The sequence below is a fragment of the Mauremys mutica genome, chromosome 6 (assembly GCF_020497125.1).
Source record: "Mauremys mutica isolate MM-2020 ecotype Southern chromosome 6, ASM2049712v1, whole genome shotgun sequence".
NCBI lineage: Eukaryota > Metazoa > Chordata > Testudines > Geoemydidae > Mauremys > Mauremys mutica.
The window spans coordinates 12,599,115-12,621,351 of NC_059077.1; the positions used below are offsets into that span (position 1 = coordinate 12,599,115).

Sequence of the window (22,237 nt, forward strand, 5' to 3'; positions counted from 1 at the left end):
GATTTAACAATTTGTTACCCATTAACCAGCAAATACAATAACCACCAAGCCCACAGATATATGTATAACATTCCTAACGCTAATACATATAACTTCTACATTCTTCCCAAGCCCTAAAAAAGCAGCAATAATAATTTTCACCCAGTAGTGTCTTGCAGCTGAGGACCTCAAAGCATTTTATCACAGAAACAGAGAAATGTAGGGCTGGAAGGGAACTCAAGATGTCATGCAGTCCATCCTCTAGGGGTGAGGCAGGATTAAGTATGTTTAAGTATTTCTGACAAGTGTTTGTCTAATCCTGTTCCAATAACAGGGATTCTGCACCCAACCTAAGAGACTTGTTCCAATGCTTAACTATCCTTAGAGTTTAAAAGCCCTCCCCCCAATATCCAACCTAAATCTCCCTTGCTGCAAACTGAGCTGATTACTTCTTGTCCTACCCTCAATGGATATGGAGCACAATTGATCACGATCCCATTTATAACAATCTTCTACATATTTGAAATCATATCAAATCTCCCTTCAGCCTTCTCTTCTCTAAATATGCCGGATTCTTTCAACCTTCCATGTTTTCTAATCCTCTTTCAATTTTTGTTGTGCTCCTTTCGACTCTCTCTGGCTTGTTCACATCTTTCTTAAAGTGTGGTGCCCGCAATTGGGCAGAGTACTCCAGCTGAGGCCTCACCAGTGCTGAGTAGAGTGGAACAATCACCTCCCCTGTCTTATATGTGAAATTCCTGTTAATAAATCCAGAATGACATTTGCCTTTTCCACAGCAGCATCATGCTGTTGACGCATATTGAATTTGTGATCCTCTATAACACCCCAGATTCTCATCTGCTGTACCGCTGCCTAGCCAGTTATTCACCATTTTATATTTACGCATTGGATTTTTCCTTCCTCAGTGTAGTATTTTTCATTTAAAAGCATTTCATCTTATTGATTTCAGACCAGTTCTCCAACTTATCAAGATCATTTTGAATCCTCCAAAGCACTTGCAACCCCTCCCAGCTTGGTGTCACCCACCAATATTATAAGCATACACGTCACTCTGTTATCCAAGTCATTAATGAAAATATTGTATAGTACCAGACCCAGGACTAAATCCTATCAGGACCCCACTAGATCCATCCTCCCAGTTTGACAGTGAACCATTGATAACTACTCTGAGTACAGTCTTCCATAATGTAGCCCTTAGACACCTAAATGCAAGTTTAGGCACATTAAATGCTCAAGCCTGAAATTTGGGTGAACAGTAGAACTAAAACAGCATCACCAGGGTGCTCCCTAACAAATAAGCTTTTTTAACTCAGGCCTCCTCTTCATAGCTGATTAAAAATAAATTTCAAAACCCAGCATGACATTTTAATAACATTTGCAATTACAATTATTCTTCATCATTAGAGGAGCACTCAGCTGCTTACAGATCACTGAGTTCTCAAGAATTTCCATACGAGATCAGACTCATGCAATGGTCCAGCTAGTCCAGTGTCCTGTCTCCAACACTGACCAGCACCAGATGCTACAGAGGTGCAAGAAGGTGCAGGAAACCCCACAGCAAGTAGATGTGCAGTATCCTCCCCACCCCCACCCCGAAAGTCTCTATTAAGTAAGTTTAATGCTTATGAAATACAGTTGAGAGGTTGTACTCAGTGATTCAGTTCTAAAAGCAATAGGATGGAATTCTTCTTGAATAAATGGAGTCCTGTTAAGCTCCTTAATTAAAGCTACAGGTGATAAACATATATTTGAGCACTTGCATGTAACGAAAGGTGCCCATTTCCTTGTGTGTGTGTATATATAAAATATAGTGTATACTCTTTTGGTGTATATATCTTTACAAAACTTTTTAGACCTCATTTCAGTGAAGCATTTAAATATTTTTATATACACACACATTCAAATCTTGTACTTTCCATTTAAAAATGGACTGGAAATTGCATAAGTAGATAGAAAATACACTTTAAGGAACAACTGTGTTCTGGCCTGATCTTTCCCATCTCCATTGTTAAGTCGGCTCAAAACAGAGCCTACAAATCCAAACACTTTGTGCAGTTAATGGTGCAAAAATAAAACCCTGTAGGAAAATCAGTGCCAAAAAAAGAGGCTAATTGAATTGCACAGGTCTATCTGTGCATCACTGAAACAAAGAGGATTTATTTCTATTCAGTCACTAAACAAGCCTCTATAAGGAGTCCTTGATTCTTACCTGGCATGACTTCAGTCACTAGAGGTCCCTCTGCAGGGAGCTCCCTGATGATCTCATTGTCGTCTTCATTTACATCCAGCCAACGGCCACAGTTGAACGTATATTTCTCTTTTGTCAGTGTTTTCAGCAGAGTTATCTTAATTAAACCGAAACACCACATGAGTTCGCAGGCTTAAAGACAAAAATGACAAGCTCCCAATGAGCTCTGCCAGGGAGGAAGGGCAGAGCGACGAAGGAATTAGTATTAATAATTAGAGAACCCATTCAGGTTCGCATACTATGCTCATCACTGGGGTATATGAGCACCTTCCAGAATTAGGACATTGAACAGACTAAGGTCTGTCAAATCTGATTCCTTTTCATTCCTTTCCTACTCCACCCCCCTGAAGGCAAAGCCGTTGATTCAATCACATCTGCCCTCCCCCCCAAAAAAAATTAGAAAAAAGTTTTGATCAAGCTCATTATTATTCAGAATTTCTTTTGTGCTCACACTATGCCCAGCACTATACAGACAACACAGAGATAACATACAGATAATCCATGCCCGGAGGAGACCGCAAGTTCAAAACAGAAAGACGCAGAACAGGCAGGATACCCTGGGTGGAATGACTAGGATTTTTGTTTAAATGTAACTATGTTGTTGGATTGTGTATCAGGAAGAAGTGAGTCTGTAGGAGAGATATGAATGGAGAGAGGGTGGTGGCTTGGTGATCAAAATGATGTCCAGTGCTGAAGGGCCAACATGGAAAAAGCCATCTGAACTTTGCAGCTTGGGCTCATCTTTACTAAGAAATAATGAGGGTAATTATTAAAAGTACAACTGACACTCTGAATTTAGAAGGAAAAAAATCCCATTTTCCCTGAGTAGCTTTTCTCCCCCTCCGTTAGTCCAGCCCATCTTCCAGTGTGAAGGCCTCTCAGCCTAGCAGCCTCATGGAATAAGAAATGTTGTGACCTGCTGTCCTCAGCATTTTCTACATGGTTTCACTGACAAATGTGCAACCCACATGACTTAATTGTGTTTATTACATAGTGCCTAAAGGCCAACCAAGAACGAGGCCCCATTGTGCTAGGTGCTGTACAAACACAGAATAGTAGACGGTCTCTGTCCTGAAGATCTTACAATATCAATAGACAAGAAGACACAGAGTGAGGGTAAGAATATAAAACATAAGCAGCGTGAACAATGTGATGGCGGGAAAACATAGCAAAAACATGGCTCCCATCATCTCCGCGCTCTTCATCTTCCCTCCCAAGCCCTCCCTGCTATCTCCTTTCTCAATCACCACAGATAACTCCACCATTCTGCCTGCCATTCATGCCTGTAACCTGGGTGTCATCTTCAAGTAGGACCTCTCATTAAGTCCTCATATCCAGGCTACGTCTAAATCTTGCTGATTCTTTCAGCATAACATTGCTAAAATACAGCCTTTCCTGTCCTTCCACAACAGCTAAAATTCTTGTGCAGGCTCATGGAGGGAGGGATAGTTCAGTGGTTTGAGCATTGGCCTGCTAAACCCAGGGTTGTGAGTTCAATCCTTGAGGAGGCCACTTAGGGATCTGGGGCAAAAATTGGTCCTGTTAGTGAAGGCAGGGGGCTGGACTGAATGACCTTTCAAGGTCCCTTCCAGTTCTAGGAGATTGGTATATCTCTCATCATCTTGTGGCATGATTACTGCAACAGCCCTTTCTCTGGCCTGGACAAATGTAATCTTGCCATGTTCATATCCATTCAGAATGTTGCTGCAAAGATCATTTTCCTAGCCCCTCACTTTGACATTGTCACCCCGCTCTTGGCATCCCTCCACTGACTCCCCCTTCTCTATCACCAAACATAAGCTACTTGTTTTCACATTAGGTGCCTTTTATGACCTGGCCCCACCCTACCTATCATCTCTCATCCAGTATCGAAAGTTTGACTCCTGCCTCCAATCAGCCCATGACGCCAGCCTCCATCGCCCATTTGTTACATTGTCAAACAAGCACCTTTGTGCCTTCTCCAGAACTTCCTCCCCTCCCCGCACTTGGGAGCAGGGCCGGCTTTAGGCCTATTCCACCAATTCCCCCGAATCGGGCCCCGCGCCTCAGAGGGCCCCGCACCCAGTGAGAATCCCTTCCCTGGCTAGAGGCGCCTTTTTAATTTTTACTCACCTGAGGGCACTTCGGGTCTTCGGCGGCACTTCGGCGGCGGGTCCTTTGCTTGCTCTGGGTCTTCGGCGGCACTTCGGTGGCGGGTCCTTCAGCGCCGCCGAAGACCTGGGGCGAGTGAAGGACCCGCCGCCGAAGTGCCGCCGAAGACTCGGAGCACCGCCCGGTGATTGTCTCACTTCTTTTATTCAGACTTAAACTGTAAGCTCTGTTTTTGTGTTCTGTGTTTGTACAGCGCCTGGCGCAATGGGGTCCTGCTCCGTGAGTGGGGCTTGTAGGTGCTACGGCAATACAAATAAATAACTAAATAATAATAATCAACATAATGATCCGCTAAACAGAAAGAAAAGAAAAGGAAAGGAAGGGGGCAAAGGGAATGGGGTGGAGGAGAGGGTCAGAGGGACAGATGTGGACTGGAGCTGAGGTCAAGGGACTGTGAGGGGGAGGGTTGGAACAACCAGCCAATCAGCACAGGGAGGAGACTGTCCAGTTAAAACTGTAGAAACTGCTCTGAATGTCTAAGGTCCAGAGGTCCCTGCTTTGGCTGTTTCTGCCCGTTCCAGCTGGAATCTCTGGTTGGCGGCTCTCTGCAGTTTTTCCCCAGGCCACATGGCACAGGGGAAGGAGGCACCATCTGCATTCTAGTCCTATTGCTACTATGATGCCACAAGCCTGGAAAAGATCATCTCCTGGATAAAAAGTAGCAGGCTCACACTCAACCCAGCAAGACCAAAGTGATGCTGGTCAGAAGGATTAAACACTTTGAAGAACATGCTGGGAGATTGTCCTCATCTTCCATTGCAGGCATACACCCCTTCATCCCCATTCATCAGAAAGTGACCTGGGACCTTGGGGTCTTGTTTGACACATCACAATACCCTAGAGGATCACATAGCATCAGTGACAAAAAAATATATATTTTCCACATCCAGCTTGCTAAAAAATGCCTCCCCTTCCTCCCAGACAAGGACATCACTATGACAATCTATGCATATGTCACCTCCAGGCCCGGTTACTGCAATTCACCTGTACGTGAACAGAACGGGAAAGGGGAGAAGCCATTTTTGAGTCAGTCTGGAGCCAGCCAGGGCAAGGGCAGGACTGGCTGTGTGGGGAGCTGGTGAGTCCCAGGCCTGCATGCAGGGTTCCCCTAAGAACTGGCCTCTAGCGACCTGAAAGCAAGATCCCTCAGCTGGGCTTTTCCCTCTCCACTGTTGACTCCCAGTTTGTAGAGTTTTGCTGGGAAACTTTCCCAGCCAGGCTGGGTTAGCCCTCCGGCTCCCTGGTGAGACCAGTCACCACGTGGTCAGCTCTGCAATGGCTGCTAGTCCAGGGCCGCTGCCTGCTGTGTGTGTGTCTGGACGCTGGGCTAGGAGGCTACAGTTTGGATTTTAGTACAGTTGTGTAACCTGCACCTTTAGCCCTGCACCCCTTTGTGGTGAGGGGAAATCCTGGGACCGACGCAGCCTGACTCCTGCCTGAAGAGGATCCCTGCCAGCAGAGCTCAGCCCCTCTGCAGTGACTGAGGAGTCCAGAGTCATCTCTGAATCTGAGGATCACTCATGGAGTTTGGGAGGGCACCATCTTTTAGTTAGTCAGTCAGGGAATTTGTTTTGGGGATCCCCTACTCCCTGAACTGTGTCCTCAAGCCAGGGAGTGAGGGTTTGGGGATTTTATAACCTGCTGCATATTAAACCCGTGGAGGGATTTACCTCCTTCTCCTACTTGCGAGTCCTTTGGGCTGTACTGAACCCCGTCAGCCACACTGCTAAACCACGGCAGAGAAGAATTTTGTGGTCATAGGTCATCAAGGGCCCCAACAAAGTAGTCACAGGTTTTATCAGAGTGGGCATCGGTGACCCTAAAAATAGTGTTTTACCCTGTTATATTTGTCTCCTGTTTAATATAATTATTGTGTTGAATATATTGTATATGTTTGTGTTATTTCTTGGAAGTCGCCAACTATCTGGCAAGTAAGTGGGAATTACTCTGTGGTTAAAGTTTTCCTCCCAAGCTGTGCTGGTTGGTGACCCTGCCAGGAAGGAGCGAGGGGAGTGGAGGCACCACCAAATAAATTCATAGGAAAAAATAAAGAAGATACACCCTGCTGAGTGGGTGGCGGGATCCAGAAGAACCCAGCCCTGTCCATTGAAACCTGTAAGCAGACTGGCATTAAAGAAGGTAAGCGGGTGGAGAGAGGGCGCTACACTTGGTTTACTTTTCACAGTAAATGCTACAAGAGTGGGCTGATCTACGCACATTCCTTTCCACACTTGCTATCCAACGTGTCATCTTCATGAAGCATCAGGAGACCCAAATCCACCCTGAAATCTTAGTCCCCTGCAATAAAGACTGGGCTAGCTTCTAGTTCTCGGACTGGCTAGTGATAGAAGAATTATATGTGAAATCCAGGACCTCTGACTTGGTGGGAATTAGGATCCATTGCCTTAGGATTCTGACACACACCCATACACAATGTTCTCCTTGCTTTGAACACCTTACTCCAGGGTCTCAGAATCAGGGCCAATATTCCCCAGGTAGAGGAAGACTGCATAGGACTCAGTGTGGGGACAATCAGTGGGCTGAGCTGCTCACTGCTGGGCAATGAGGGGCACTCCTTTCTACCCTCCCGCCATCAGGATCTGAGCACAGCACCAAAACTTCCTCAGATTAAACAAAGGACTTGGAAACAGTTCCCATTTCTGAGGGTAAGTTCTCCTGCAACCCGACAGCCAAATGGCTGGGCTGAATACTGTGGGGGGCGGGGGAACTGACATGGAGCTGAGAGGAGAAGGAATCCTCTCCCAAAGCCCATGAAACCCCAATAGGAGTCACTCTCTAGCTACTACTGCAGTGTAAAGGTTATGGTATCTCCTGCAGCACCTGCACCCCTACTCAGCCGGGGACAATATTCAGTGGGCCTTTGTAGCAGCCTATCCACCAGCCATGCTCCCTCTTCTCCCCTTGGTATCCCCCACAGCTGGGTTAGACAAAGGTGTGCAGGGACCCCCAGTGGAGCTGTGCTCTGGAATATGCAGAGCGTGTGCACTTTCCATGCAGACTCCCCAGATCCGGATCCTCACGTTGCACAGCAGAACCACACACTCTTGTGAACGAAGATACCAATTCAGACTCCTAATATCAGACCATTGCATACTGAATGCAACTGCTAGCTCATTAACGCAGCATATTGTCTGTAATATGTCTCTTGTCTGGGTGACAAGAGAGGATGACTTGCCCCATTGAAAGCGGACTTGGCTTTTCCAGGTGCAATCTGCCTTTCCATCATCTCACCTTGTCTAGATGCCACCCAGCAAAAGGGCTCCTCTTCTCATGCCATATCCGGAGCTTATAAAATGTGCCCAGATCAGGGAGCTCAATCTATATAAACAAACACAAACATACCCAAAATGACACATTACATAACTCAGCAAGGCACATACATTGCTCTTAAAACCTCCTGAAATCCACAGCTTCCAATGAGGGTCGAAAGGAGGAAGAACAGGGGCTGAGAATGAATTCTGTTAGAAAAGTAATATTCCCTACACCGAAAAGACAGTTTGATGAATTTACTTTCATGATAAATAACGTAAGGTCAGACTCCTGCAATCCATGAAAGTTACAGGCATGGAGTAGAATTTGCTGCCACAGTTTGGAGTTCTGCCTTAGATAGGATACTGACACACACCCATACACCGTGTTCTCCTTGCTTTGCACACCTAGAGCCCCAACTTCATAGCCAACATTTCCCAGATGAGGAGGACTGCATAGAAACCAATGTGGGGACAACCACTGGCCTGAGCTGTTCACTGTTGGGCACTGAGGAGAATCTGCTGTCCCCTGAATAAGTCATCTGAATAAGGGCTGTCAGCTATAATATCTGGAGCACCTTAATCTCACAGCATTATTCTTGTTGGAATCCTCCACAGCCGTTCCCCAAACAAAGCCTCCAAAACATATGCACTTCTTTCTGTGAGACAGCTACAGCTTTGGCTAGATAGAGGAATTATTGTTATAACAGGGTAGGTCATCAGAACTGTGCTTTTTAACCTTCTTCTGGACAACCCATAACTAAGTTTTAGGGCCAGTCAAATGCAAGCATGTCAAGGAATTGGGGGTACTAGCGTGCACAGGAAGCTTCTACCTAACCCCAACTCTGCAGGCAATATTGACATCAGCACCAGTCACTCTTTGAGGAGAATGTCCAAGGAGACTGGGGACATGGCCAGGTTAAGATTATAAACTATTTGGGACAGAACCTTGTCTGCTACTTGTTCTTTATAGAGCCCAGAGCACTTTGGGGCACTGTACATATAAACTATTCCTAAGCATACTAATAGCCATGACAGTCACACTTGTGCAAGCGCAAAGAGGATAGCACTGCATGGAACGTGGATAGACTGCTCTTCCCATGATTCTAACAAGAGCTGTTGGCCCCACTGTAGGTACTGTGCTTGTTCCTCCCCTCTGCAGGCATAATGGACCGTCTCCTCCACTGGAACAAATGGGTGCAGAAAATGAACTGGAGTCAGTGGAGCTGTTCCAATTTACATCACCTGAGGATATAGCCCAGAGCTCTGGAGGGAACGTACTACATGATACCATCATTACTTCAAGTTACCACCACCTGAACAGCCATAAGCCCTATTTTAAGAACTTGGACCAGATCCTCAGCTGGTGTAAATCTTTGTGTCTCCACGGAAATCAATGGCATTATACCTATTTACATCAGCAGAATATTTGTCCAAAGCTTAAAGTGGGATTTAATTGGTGTATAGGACTTGGGCTGCTGGCCCTCTGCAGAAAGGTGAAATTCACCCTAAGAGAACCACAGTCAAGTCCTTCTGCCACAAATGCAAAGTTCTGACCGTGAACTTGTCAGTTTGTCCAGATTCGAAGTTGTCTGAATTGTTGTCCAGTTTCATTTCATCTGACTTCCCCTTGTCTCCGTAAATCTGGAGAAAGATGCTGGCATCTGTCCCTGCATTCTTAATGTCACTTGTCCAGATCCAAAGTGACCAGGGATTTTCTACAAAGAAGATTCAAACCATTTTATAAACAAAACAGCAAATAAAAATATCAAAACCCACTGGTAAAAACATTCCTATAACTTCACTAGAACAAGAGAAGGCTGGGTATTTATATGAGGAAAATTCAGGCCTTTTATACTCTTAGGCATATACATAATCAAGTATCTATAGTCATACAGGAATAACATTCCATGCATTGCATGGAGATTTAACCATGTGACTCCCTTTAAACTATAAGTAGCAACTGAAAGTCTGTGCTGTTGCACTGGTGTAATTTGTAAAGTCACGTGTGCAAAAGGCCAAAAATGGCTGAGAACTTAAAAACTGGACAGTAACAGACCAAAAGAGCTCCCAGCCATGCTTGTGTCTGTTTCCATCACTCCACACTGACTTAACAGACAATTTAGGCTTCAGAGTGATGTGTGGGGTTATTTTGTGTGCTGGTTGTGCTGTTGTGTGGTTGGTTGGGTTGTTTTGATTTGTGTGGGTAGAAAATGAGGGATGTGTGCTGTGGTGAGGGACTATGTGAGTTTGCAGTTATAGTGTGTGAAGGTTGTGTTGTTCTATGAGGGTTGTGGTATGCTGGGAGAGTTATGTGGATTTATGCAGGTGGCCAATAAGAGGTGTGTGCTGTGGTAAGGGGTTATATGTGTATGCTGGTTGTGTTGTGGTTTGAATGATTGTTTTGATATGTGTCTAGGTGAGGTTGGTTGTGCTGGGTGATTTGCACTGATTTGTGTGTGTGGCAGTTGGGTACATGGGCCAAGTAATCCATCATGTGTGCAGTCCCCTCAACCAATGAAATTGTTGCACACAAATTAGCTGCAAAGTAAGGGTGTTGACTGGTTGAGTTACCTCTGGTATAACAGTAGTATACAACACTTGGTGTGGCATAGATCCATGCCTTACTGTAGTTGTACATTGCCCGGGTGTAATTTGTAAAATTAAATTAGCCAAGAACTTAAAAATTGGACAGTAACAGACTGCAAAACCCAGTGATTATTTGGTTGCCAAGGGAGTAAAGGGGTCAAAGAAGAAGGAATCAAGCACAGAGTCTGGATGGAGCTGTCAGAAGAGATTAGGAGTTCTCCAAGCATTTGCCACATCTTTGCAGATCTTAGTGGCTCTATAAATCTGAAGCTTTCAGGCCGTTACCCTACTCATCTCCTGTCTAAACCTCCCTACACATCAACTGACACTGGGTGTTTGGCTAACAAGGAGGTTCTCATAAGCAGAGTGGTGAGCAGAGATTCTTCTGGATATAAGCACCAAAGAGAGACAGGAATCATTTGGTGCAAAGGGTTCTAGAATGAAATTAAGGAAGGAAAAATTTTGGTTGTCTAGCAAGAAAAGCTTTTCAACAGTGAGATCTATTAGTCTGTGGAATACTCTTCCAAAAGCAGTGCAGGCAGACTTGTCTCTGTGGACATTTAAAATGAGTTTGAACAATACTCCAATAAATGTACAGTAGGGAACAATTCTGCACTGGCAAGCGGACGGGCTGGATGACATAATAGGTTTTCCTCATCTCCAGCTTCTACAATTCTTTAATGTGGCATTTAAAGGGCACAGATTTCTCAAGGCTAATGTTCTCTGCCCATCTTGCATACAATGGCAACCAGGGAATTACCCTGTCAATAGCAATCAGAGTTGATAATATCGCCGTTAAAGGTCATAAATGGTTTAGTTAAATGGACTGCGTGAGAGACATAATGCGCCGATAACATTAAATAACATTTAGATAAACTTAGTTTACACGGAACTGCTGCTTAAACAGGACAAACTGGAATCCACAGAGGCATCCTGATTAAATAGCATCTATTTTGCTAATTAAAACCTTTTACTTACATGTACATTCTAATACAGATGAAATAGCAGGAACTCCCTTCTTGCTGCAAAGACACCAAACAGGTCTTGAATCATAGTGCCCTCTGCTAGATGGAATGGCATGCCTAGCCAAATGCATTTCAGCCTGCCTCCCTCTAATGCAGGGGGGGCAAATGCTTAACTTTGCTACCTGGAGAGGCACATTCTGCAGTTGGTCAAGATGACTAAATATGACTGGACTTTTTACTCCTGTCCCACCCACCCTAAGTGAAAAATAAGGTTTGCAAGCTGTGTAAAATCGACCATAACATAGTTGGTTGCTTCTTTTATTTTTCCTCTTCTCCATTTTTTTAGGATGCACTGGGGCGGGGTTGCGGAGGGAGATATTCAGCTTCACTAGTAGAGCAGGTTTTAATATTATAGAGAGAACAACTCTAGATCTAACATGCCTACTGTGTAAAAGTGCTATAGGGACTCCTTTCATGCCCAGTGACTCAACCTAAGGAGCACATAATTCCCCTACATAAGGAAACTGGTGCATTCCTTTACAATATCTTAAAAGTTTAATTTCTTGAAACCCCCAAACCCATGTCCATCTGAATGTCTCAAACTGGAATTAAAGCAAGATCCGAGAGCTTTGATCACTGCATTACCTAGGCCTCTGCCTTGCAGAAGAGTCTACCCGTATTGCGTCCGGATAGTAGCATGCAAATTTGAGGGTAGAAGGAATCTGCTTGTGCCCTGTCTGCCACTATACATACTTTTTAGTCTCTTCTGGCGCAGGGAGACCATTTCATAGAGCTCCCGTTCTATCAGTCCATCTCCTTCATCTTCATCCAGCCATTTCCCACAAGGAAAGGTTTGTTCAATGCCAGTGAATGGGCAATAAACCACCACCTAGGAAAAGAAGTCCAGAAAAGAAAGCCCAGTTATCCATTTCCTTTCACTAGCAGCCCAAATTAGAGACGTCTGAAACCTGCCACAGCTCAGGCAACAACTGAGCAAGGAGTTGTGAGTCCTCTGGGGAAAGTTAGGCTCTTTGGGAAGTCATCAGAAAAAAACAACAGGCTGTTTCTTGTCCAATTTTGAGTGCAACAAATGGTTTCTGCGCTCCTACTCCCCCAGAAGATCCTTCTTAGGGTGCATTGACATGTACCTACCAAGCAGAGGCCAAACACCACTGTAGAGCCTGAAGGGAGAAAAGGGTCATCCTCCAAAGACATGGGCTTGGGAAGTGGGGCTTGCAGGATGTAACAGGAGCCACTGAAGTCAATGACAGGGGCCTGTTGCATGCATCTTTCATTTTCAATTCAACAGCCCAAGTGGACTGAGGGTCGGGCAGCCACACTTTTCAGTGATTGGCAGGAGACCCCAAGTTATGCAAATGATTCAGGTGTCTCCACTGCTAAACTACATCACTTCCCAGAGAAACTGCATGGCCTTCCATCATCTAGAGGGAAAGTTGCCCCACTATTGGTAAACTAGGATTAAGAGCTGACAATCTCATGGCAGAACACATGGGTCTAGACACAAACCCGTAGATCTGAAAAGCCCAGATTTGGACCCCTAATAAACTGATGGTGGTTGACCCCTTCCCCTGTTCTGTACCCACCCAAAACCCAAGATCACAACAGCTCCTAAACGATGGGCAGGTTTGACTCTGGATCTTAACTTTGAAGCTCTGAATACAACACAAAATTGCATTTCTGCAATACGCATTATGCAAACATCTAACAGTGCTTCTGTGCTGAGCAGAAAATAATCTCTATCTTTGTGACAGCAAACGAGCAATTGACCCAGTTAATGAGGGATTGATTTATGCATCTAACATATATTAGAAGCAATCAGTCTCGTAGCATGCATTATGCATAATATTGACTTAATACACTGGAGATATTGTAATCTAAATAAAAGTAGAATTTTAAAACTGATTTGGTTGTCCAGGGCAGACTGCAAAGGAGAAATAATTTGACAGTTGCCTAAAGACATTGACCTGTTCTCACCTTCTCACAAAACCAGCCAGAACTGACACCGCAGTTATCATGCCCAATTGTGACTCTGCTCAGGGGGCTGAGAAGAGCTGCTATCTCAATGTTAAATAGATCTGTCCTGGCGCGTTCAAATTCACCTCCTTCCAAGAAAATCTTCCCACTGTTCTTTAAACCTTTAGAGCCATGCAGGATTATGTGGATCTTGGAGTTAGTGCCAGCCCCTCTGACATCCCCTGTCATTACAGCAACATTGTAAACAATACCTGAGGAGTTCACAAAGGAATGAGAATCAGTTAGAAAGAAAAAAGGTAAAAGTAACAATTTTTGACTTGACTTAGAATGTGGTTCATTGCTGCATTGATTTCTGGCAGGGTGTTTTGTTTTCAACCTCCATGCAGTGCACTGTAAATATGTTTTTTCATGCCATGGTGTCTATGGATAATACACACAGCTAAATCTTATATAACTTCATATATTCCAGCAGGAGTACACATATGGTGATAGCCTCTCTGCTACAAGGTCCCAGAAAGAAAGAACCCTGAGCTGAAGTTCAGTGGTTCTGACATTCTTGCTATAACAATTAAGTTAAATGAAAAATACTGAACACATATGTAACATCTTCAGAGTGTTCTGCATTACATTTCACAAGGTAGGCACAGAGATTACCCCACTTTAAGAGTTAGGAGACTGAGACATAGTTGTCAATACCAACTTTTTCAAATATGGGTGCCTAATGTTAAGTGCCAAGACCCATATTTAATCACTTAAGTAAGAGAGACCTGCTTTTCAGAGGAGCTGAGCACCAGAAGTTCTAAGTGAAGTGAAGTGGACCTGTAGATCTTCAGTGCCACTGAAAATCAGCTCCAGGATACAGAACTAGATGAACCACTGGTCTGATCCAGCACGGCAATTTCCATGTCCATTGAAAAAAAATCTGAAAATGTCACTTTAGAGACGTCCATGTCACAGACAGAGTCAATGGCCTAGCTGGGATTATTAGAAGCTAGAAGCCACTCCTGGCTCCCACACATATGTTCACACCTAACCTCCATTAATAAGTAAGGAAACATTCCTACTACCGTAAGAATGTTCCAAGGTGCGCACATAAATATTTTGGGCCCAGCCTTGCAGTCCTTGTTCAGGTTAACTAGCTCAAACTTCAATGGTGATTTTTGCTTAAGTAGGAACTTCAGAACTTGGTGTTTTATAAACAGTCATGTCTTTTTAAAAGTTACATTAACATTTGTATGTTGACACGTTTTATGCAAGTGGAGCATCTTTATCAAACCTTAGGAGCTCAGATTTCCTCAAACAATGATAAAGCATTCGTCTGTCTGTGTTCTAATTAAGTTAGACAATCATAAAGTCAATATTAGAGTTTGGAATTGAACCTAGTGCATTGTAAAAGGAGATTCTGCTTCCCAGGCAATAGTATCAAGCATAAAATTGACTGATGAGCAGCACATTGGAAGCTTTTTCATCAGTTACTCGGATAAATAATTAAGCCATTTGGCATTGGTAACCCACATTCTGAAGGCAGATGGTCAATATGATGACACATACACTGGATCCTTCTTTCATTAGCCATCAGCCTGGAGCCTGCTGATGCTGGTGCTTCCTGACCTATGTCAATGGACATGTCATGCATCTGCTATGCTTGGTGATCTAGGCACTGGAGGACTGGAATGTCACAGATGTCTGGTCCACAGCAGGTCTCCATGGTGAATCACAAACATGGCATGTTAACTTCTAAACGGGGCATGGCTAGAGATCTCCACACAGCACAGGTCCCTATGGTCCAAGAACTATGAAGGAGTGGACTCTGCCTCTCTATATCTGCCTCTCCAACCCTAACTCAGCTACGTGAATGACCTGCCCCTTATGACCATGTTGGAGGTGGACATTCACTTCCTATGCTCCACTTATTGGATCTCATTTTAGTGCTATTTAAACCTTTGCTCCCTCCCCAGTTCTCCTCACCCCCGGCCCCAGAATCAGGCCCACTGCCTTTACCTGTGGCCTCACTTCCTCCCACAAGAATGTCCCGCTGGATTTTCCCATCATCTTCATCCATCGCAAACCAGCGACCAACTGGGAATTCATACACAGATTTATTGCCAATGTCTTCGATGATCACCTAGGAAAAAAGGAGACAGTTTGTGACCGACATGAAGCTAAAGCGAAGGGAGGCATTACAGAGAGAGGAGACCAAAGAGTGCAGGGGAGGTGCAGCTTTTGAGTTGCCCATTCTGTTTTACCTACTTAAAATACATTTATCAGAGAACAAGATGAAACCATCCCTCCAAAACTGTGGCTGACAGAGAGTTGCAGCAAGTCAGCACATACATCACCTTTTAACATGGCTATTTTGCCTAGTGAACTTTGTCAGAATCTGCCCCCTACTGGAGCTCTCAGCTGCCTTTGACAGCAGTACTATCTGGCTGGCCTGCTTTACTCCTCTCTAGAGTCAGCTGGCTGCCTTCTCTCTATCCTTAGTCTGGGTGGCAGCTAAACTGGTAGCTCCATGATGACGCCTTTTCAAAGATTTTTTTCACAGATTTTAAGGCCAGAAGGGACAATAGATCTAATCTGACCTCCTGCATAACACAGGCCAGAAAATTTCACCCAGTGACTCCGTTACTGAACTAGCAGCTTCCTCCTTTCACAGTTCTGCACCTTCCCGCTGCAATGGAGGCAGTGAACCTACAGCAGAAACGGCTGCTAGTTAGAACATAAAAACGGCCATACCGTGTCAGACCAGAGGTCCACCTAGACCAGTATCCTGTCTACTGACAGTGACCAGTGCCAGGTGCTTCAGAGGGAATGAACAGAACAGGTAATCATCAAGTGATCCATCCCCTGACACTCATTCCCAGCGTCTTGCAAACAGAGGATAGGGACACTTCAGAGCATGGTTTTGCATCTCTGCCCATCCTGGCTAACAGTCGCTGATGGACCTATCCTCCATCAGTTAGGTAGGATTTGGCTTCCAGGCCCACTAAATATGTTCTACATTGATGAGCCAAGGAAAGAATTTCCCCTATTGTTGTATCAAGCAGGCAAGGTACTAACAAACTTCAACAGGACTTTATTTTTACAGTGGAAACCTCTTTACCAAGCTGCTGCTGCACACTCTGTAACTCTCACTCGGCCTCCTCAACTCCTCCCCCAGCCTTCCTGTTTCCTGTCCTTTCAGACTCCCAACAGCCAGTGCTCCCAGTTCTAATAATTACAAGCACATCTAAACACCACACCTACATGGCCAGAAAGGCCATTCTTACCAATTTTGCAATTTCTTGACCTTCTGCTGAAACATCTGTTACTACCAGAGGCAGGATACTAGACTAGACAAACCCTTAGTCTGATCAGATATGACAATTTCTATGTCCTTTGTTGCAAAACATTGGTAAATTTCCATAGTGTTACTGCAAGGTTTTATACCATCAGAGGATAATAGATTTTCTGCTAGACATGAAAAATCTGAATCTTCACTCATGTTGCTGGTGAATGTCTTCAGTGAATAAGATTTGCTCTCCAGGCTAGACTGTTCTTGCTGTATTTCCCTCAGCCTTCAAGGCCAGAGGAAGAGAGTCTGAGAATAATTTATTCCAAAATCCACCAGTGATTCCCAACCTTATCATTTATCTAAAACAGGGGTAGGCAAACTACGGCACGCGGGCCACATCCGGCCCGTCGGACCTTTTAATCTGGCCCTCAAGCTCCCAGCCGGGGAGCAGGATCGGGGCGTGCCTTGCAGCAGCTCCACACAACGCCAAGAAGCAGGAGCAGCCAGGGGGCTTTGCACGCTGCCCCTGCCCCATGCGCCAGCTCTGCAGCTCCCATTGGCTGGGAACCAGGGCCGATGGGAGCTGCTGGGATGATGCCTGCAGACAGGGCAGCATGCAGAGTGGCATGGTCTCACCTCTGTGTGGGAGCCAGAGTGGGGCCGGGCTGCTGTTTCCAGGAGCCACTTCAGATAAGCACCACCCAGATCCTGCACCCCTGAGCCACCCCATGCCCCAACCCCCTTCCTCAGCCCTGATCGCCCTCTAAACCCTTTGACCCCAGCCCGGAGCACCCTCCTGCACCTCAAACCCCTCATCCCCAGCCCCACCCCAGAGTCTGCGCCCCCAGCCAGAGCCTCACCCCCCCATGTGCCCCAATCTCCTGCCCCAGCCAAGAGCCCCCTCCCAGCCTCCAAACCTCTCCAACCCAGCCCGGAGCACCCTCCTGCACCCCAAACCCCCTCAGCCCCAGCCCCACCCCAGAGTCTGCACCCCCAGCCAGAGCCCTCATTCCCCCCCATGCGCCCCAATCCCCTGCCCCAGCCGGCCCTCCATACAATTTCCATACCACGATGTGACCCTCAGGCCAGAAAGTTTGCCGACTCCTGATCTAAGACTTTGGTTGTAGCTGGTAGTGCCAGCTGCCTCTGGTTCTAATGGCATATAGTCAAACCCGGAAGGGAGCTTGTCTCCAGAGTTTGGGTGGTAATGCATGCTGGGAAATCAAGCAGCAGCAGTGCACTGGATCCTAAAAAAGACTGCTCCATTAAGGTACATGTGGACTGGAGGTGTCTATAATAGCAGTGTCCAGCAGCAGTCACGATAGGAGTATCAATGGTTAGAAGCCCTCTCTTATAAATTATTACTTTTCTTATGCTTCTCTTTATTCACATTTAATTTTATATTTAGAGCTGGCAAGCTCACTCTGAGCATAAACAACTAGACAGCAACATCCACAACTTGGGACGCGTGCAAGGAATGACCAGAGATGTTTAATGTGTGTGTCTGGGTCTGACAAAGCTTCCTTTACTAGATCATAGAACACTCTGGGAAAAACAGCACAAGGAGAAAAACAAATCCTGTGATGTTTTACCCTGCACCTTCGAACTCGGGGTGGCTTACATTCCAGCTAGATTTCATGTCAAGCTCACAGCTCAGAAATGGCTTTATTTATGTTCACAACTATCTTACTGATTACTGCCGCAAAGTGGAGGGTTAGTTTCTGGCTGCTCCTTGTCACTTCCCCAGTGTCTGTGCCACCACTGACCTAAACTAAGTGGCTCTAAAGTCTATGTCATGCAGGGACTATTTATAGTATCCTAATGATGCTCCTTTTCCTGTGGTCTGTTCCCACTTATCGGAGGGATTCCCCAGGGCTCTGGTCTCCATTTTCTCTGTTCCCACTCGGCAGTTTAAATAGCAAACTTTGGTTTAGACCCCAGTAATGGTACTAAAGAGTGAGATAATACTTACATTTCTAGTGTACCAACAGTCACGTTACCTAGGCTTCAAAAAAACTGGGTCAGATCCTCAACTGGTGTAAATCAGGAAAACAACACCAGCTGAGGTTGTGGTGAATTTATATTCTATTTCAGGGGTCAGCAACCTTTCAGAAGTGGTGGGCCGAGTCTTCATTTATTCTCTATACTCTAATTTAAGGTTTTGCATGCCAGGGTTGTGAGTTCAATCCTTGAGGGGGCCACTTAGGGATCTGGGGCAAAAATCAGTACTTGATCCTGCTAGTGAAGGCAGGGGGCTGGACTCAATGACCTTTCAAGGTCCCTTCCAGTTCTAGGAGATAAATAAATAAATGGAGATATACCTATTTAAACATTTTTAGAAGGTCTCTTTCTATAAGTCTATAATATATAACTAAACTATTGTTGTATGTAAAGTAAATAAGGTTTTTAAAATGTTTAAGAAGCTTCATTTAAAATTAAATTAAAATGCAGAGCCCCCCAGACCGGTGGCCAGACCCAGGCAGTGTGAGTGCCACTGAAAATCAGCTTGCGTGCCGCCTTCGGCACACGTGCCATAGGTTGCCTACCCCTGTTCTATTTCTTTACTTATTTTATAGGCAGGGGAGGCAGTGATGCCTATACTTAAGCTTGCCATTATAAAACCATGTTTTCAGTTGTTTATAACTTTGTCAAATTTTAACTGTTTGGCCTGAAATTTTCTATGCTGTGTGTCTGACAAAGGCTCATTCTTTTTCTTTTTCTTTGAAGTTTCAGCAAAAAATGGTATAGCTGTTTCAGAGAATAGGAGAAGTACATTATTTTGTCATTTAAAAAACATTCTTACCACCATTTTGTTGGGGAATTCTAGCAACACCATGCTTTGGTGGAGGGGGGTTGCAATTTGGCAGGGGTGTATGACCTTTGTGTCAGGAATGTGCCTTTTGCTGTGCCCATGGAAAAAACATCCAAATTTGGCCAAGTTATAAGCCTTTGCATAATTTCAGTTCCCACAGTACTGGGGATGAGCTGGGGTTGCTTAGTTAAGGAAGCTGTTGTCTGTAGGACCCCGCCCCAATTGTTGTAGAAGTTGGAAGGTCTGTAGTAAACGAGGCAGAGGATTGCAGGATGAGAAAGGACGGTCTCATGGTTAAGGCAGTTGAATGCTTCCCTGGAGAATTGGATTTTATCTCTGCCTCTGCCACAGAGTTCCTGGGTAATGCTGGGGAAATCATTTTAACCAATGGCCACTAATTGTGTGTTCCTTATTTTCTGGGTGCCCAACTAGAATCTGGTTTGCAGCAGCGCTGAGCACTCACAGCTGCCTTTGAAATCAACGTAACCTGTGCTTTGAAGATATAAGTGCTATATTATGTTAAGTACTCTGAAAAATCAGGTCCTAGGCATCTAAAATCGGGTACCCAAAAGTAGTGGACACTTTTGACCTTAATCTCCCTTCTCGATTGCCCAGTGGTAAAATGGAGATAATAGCACTCCCTCGACACACTGGGGTGTTGTGAAGATAAATGTATTAACATTTGTGAAGCACTCAGATACTGTAGTGATGAACGTCATAGAATAGCCCTGTATAAAGAGCAGCATTTGACTAGTGACAATGAGGATAAAACAAAATATTGAACAGCTGGTCATTAACTGAGCACGGTCCATCCTGTGTAATGAAAGAGATGGGGTCTTGTGGAAAAAGTAGCATGTGACCATTTAATTAAAGACTGTATCATAATGCATAAATACATGAGGGCAGAATTAAGGTTGCACAGACAACCTTAATTCTAACATTCCTTAATTTTTGAGTACTTGACTTTGCAATCTTATTGCTCTTTTAACAATTTTTGTATGTACAATATATATACACACACACACATATATACGTATAACCCATGTACAGCCTTCCATCTGAGAAACTTGCAGCACTTTTACAAACCTTCATCTAAGCTTTCCAATACACCTGTGTGGATGGGAAGTATTATCTCTATTTTAAAGATGAGGAGAGTGAGATGTGATTGAATCACCCAAATTCTCATAAAGAATCAGTGGCAGGGTGTGGAATAGAACCAAAGATCCTCAACCCCTAGTCCCATGGCTTAGCCTCAAGAGCATCCAACCCTTCATGCACTTCTTCAAACAAGCACCATCTGACACAGATTTAACAAACACACTCTCCGGTCTTAGCTGAGCTTGAGTTAAACATGATGGACTCAGATCTCCACTCAGTACAGTAGGAAGGACTCCGGTTGGAGTCGTCTTTATGCTGGAACTGCAAGTGCATGCTTCAGTTCTTTGCTTTGTTGTTCCTGGGTCACAGACTCTTTTACACACTCTCTTTCAGCTATAGTAACAAGGAAGTTACTGAATTCCATTGGCTTTGGATCTGGACCTATTTAAACAATTTTCAGCAGGGTCCAAAAGAAACTTCACTGGGTCAATTAGTCCAGCTCCCTGTAAATGTGCAAAACTGAATTCAGAATTCATTACTCCTAAATCGCCTCTCACAAACAGGAGTGTAGTCTAGCCTATCTTCGAGTGTTTCCAGTGAAAACAATTCCAAAACCTCCTTTTAGAAAACAATTCCAAAACCTCCTTGGCCCAGTGGCTGCATGTTCTCTCTACATTTTCTGGTATCGAACCTACATTTTACCTCTTCCCTACAATGAGGAGTTTCCCATTCTGTCCTTGCTGTCCCCTTTATAAAATCTATTCACACATTTGCAGGCAGTTAACCCCATCTCTCTTCAGTCTGCTTTTCTCCAAAGAGAATTTGCTGAGTTCACTTAACTTTTTACTCACAGCTCTTATTTTCCAGATCTTTAATCATCTTTCTTGCTCTCCTCTGAACTTTTACATGCTTTAGACCTAAACACGCTAAATAGGGCAGAATAATTATCTGACTTGTTTTACATGTGACATTCCTAGTAATACAACCCAATATAGTACAGTAATTGCCTTTTTGCCAATGGTTCAGACACTGATTCCTTCAGCACTCTAGGGTGCATTCATCAGGGTCTGCTGATGTCAATATATTCAAGTTATCTAAATACTCTTTAACCGTTTATTATCTGATAGGAGAATACCAGGAGTTCGAACTCTGAGTGAGTTATATCAGTGTTTATCTTCTATTATAAAACACTCTGTAGTGCCGTTCTAAGGAATGACTTGATTGAACTGGAACCACTGTTGTCTCATTTCACCTTCTATCCTTTAACTTTCTTCTCCAAGGGCTCAGTCCTACAAAGCCTGAGCACCCCCGAGATGAAGAAACTTGGCACCTTGCTGGACCATCCCTAGAGCCAGCAACAAATGGATGAAAGGGCTGCCTAGCTTCTGCATCTTGAATTAGAATGAGCCTTGTGATTTGAGACTCTTAACTCTGTCAAGTTGACAGGAAGCAAACACGCTGCTGGCACAAAGCAAATAAAACGATACTAGTAACTGGGGCAAGCCAGTTTGGAAAAGCAGCCTTTTTGCAACCCTTGCAGTGGGGAGAGACAGCTAACTGGAGTGAACCGTACAACAAAGCCCCCAGATAAAGGCAAAGTCAGACAGACAGCAAAATTGGTCTTAAGGTCAAGGCACTGAATTGACACATTGACACTATGCTCTAGTCCCAGTTCTTCCATAGGCTTCCGGTGTGACCTTGGGCGAATTGCTTAATCTGCAAAATTGGGAATAATAATACTTCCTCTTCCCCACTCTTTGGCTGTCTAGTCTATTTAGATTGTTAGCGCTTCGGGGAGGGGCTGTCTCTCTGTATGCACAGCTGGGGGACTCTGGG

General features: G+C 44.6%; 1 protein-coding gene across 1 annotated transcript in view; it reads right to left on the reverse strand.

Moving 5' to 3' along the window:
* LOXHD1 (lipoxygenase homology PLAT domains 1) overlaps nucleotides 1-22,237 on the reverse strand; it is a 281,541-nt gene that overhangs the window by 135,842 nt on the left and 123,462 nt on the right. The window contains exons 13-18 of the mRNA XM_045021840.1: nucleotides 15,219-15,342; nucleotides 13,218-13,468; nucleotides 11,976-12,111; nucleotides 9,226-9,386; nucleotides 7,652-7,738; nucleotides 2,210-2,345 (exon numbers count right to left, since the gene is read on the reverse strand). Coding sequence (XP_044877775.1) covers nucleotides 2,210-2,345; nucleotides 7,652-7,738; nucleotides 9,226-9,386; nucleotides 11,976-12,111; nucleotides 13,218-13,468; nucleotides 15,219-15,342 — 895 coding nt within the window. The remainder of the gene's footprint in view (nucleotides 1-2,209; nucleotides 2,346-7,651; nucleotides 7,739-9,225; nucleotides 9,387-11,975; nucleotides 12,112-13,217; nucleotides 13,469-15,218; nucleotides 15,343-22,237) is intronic.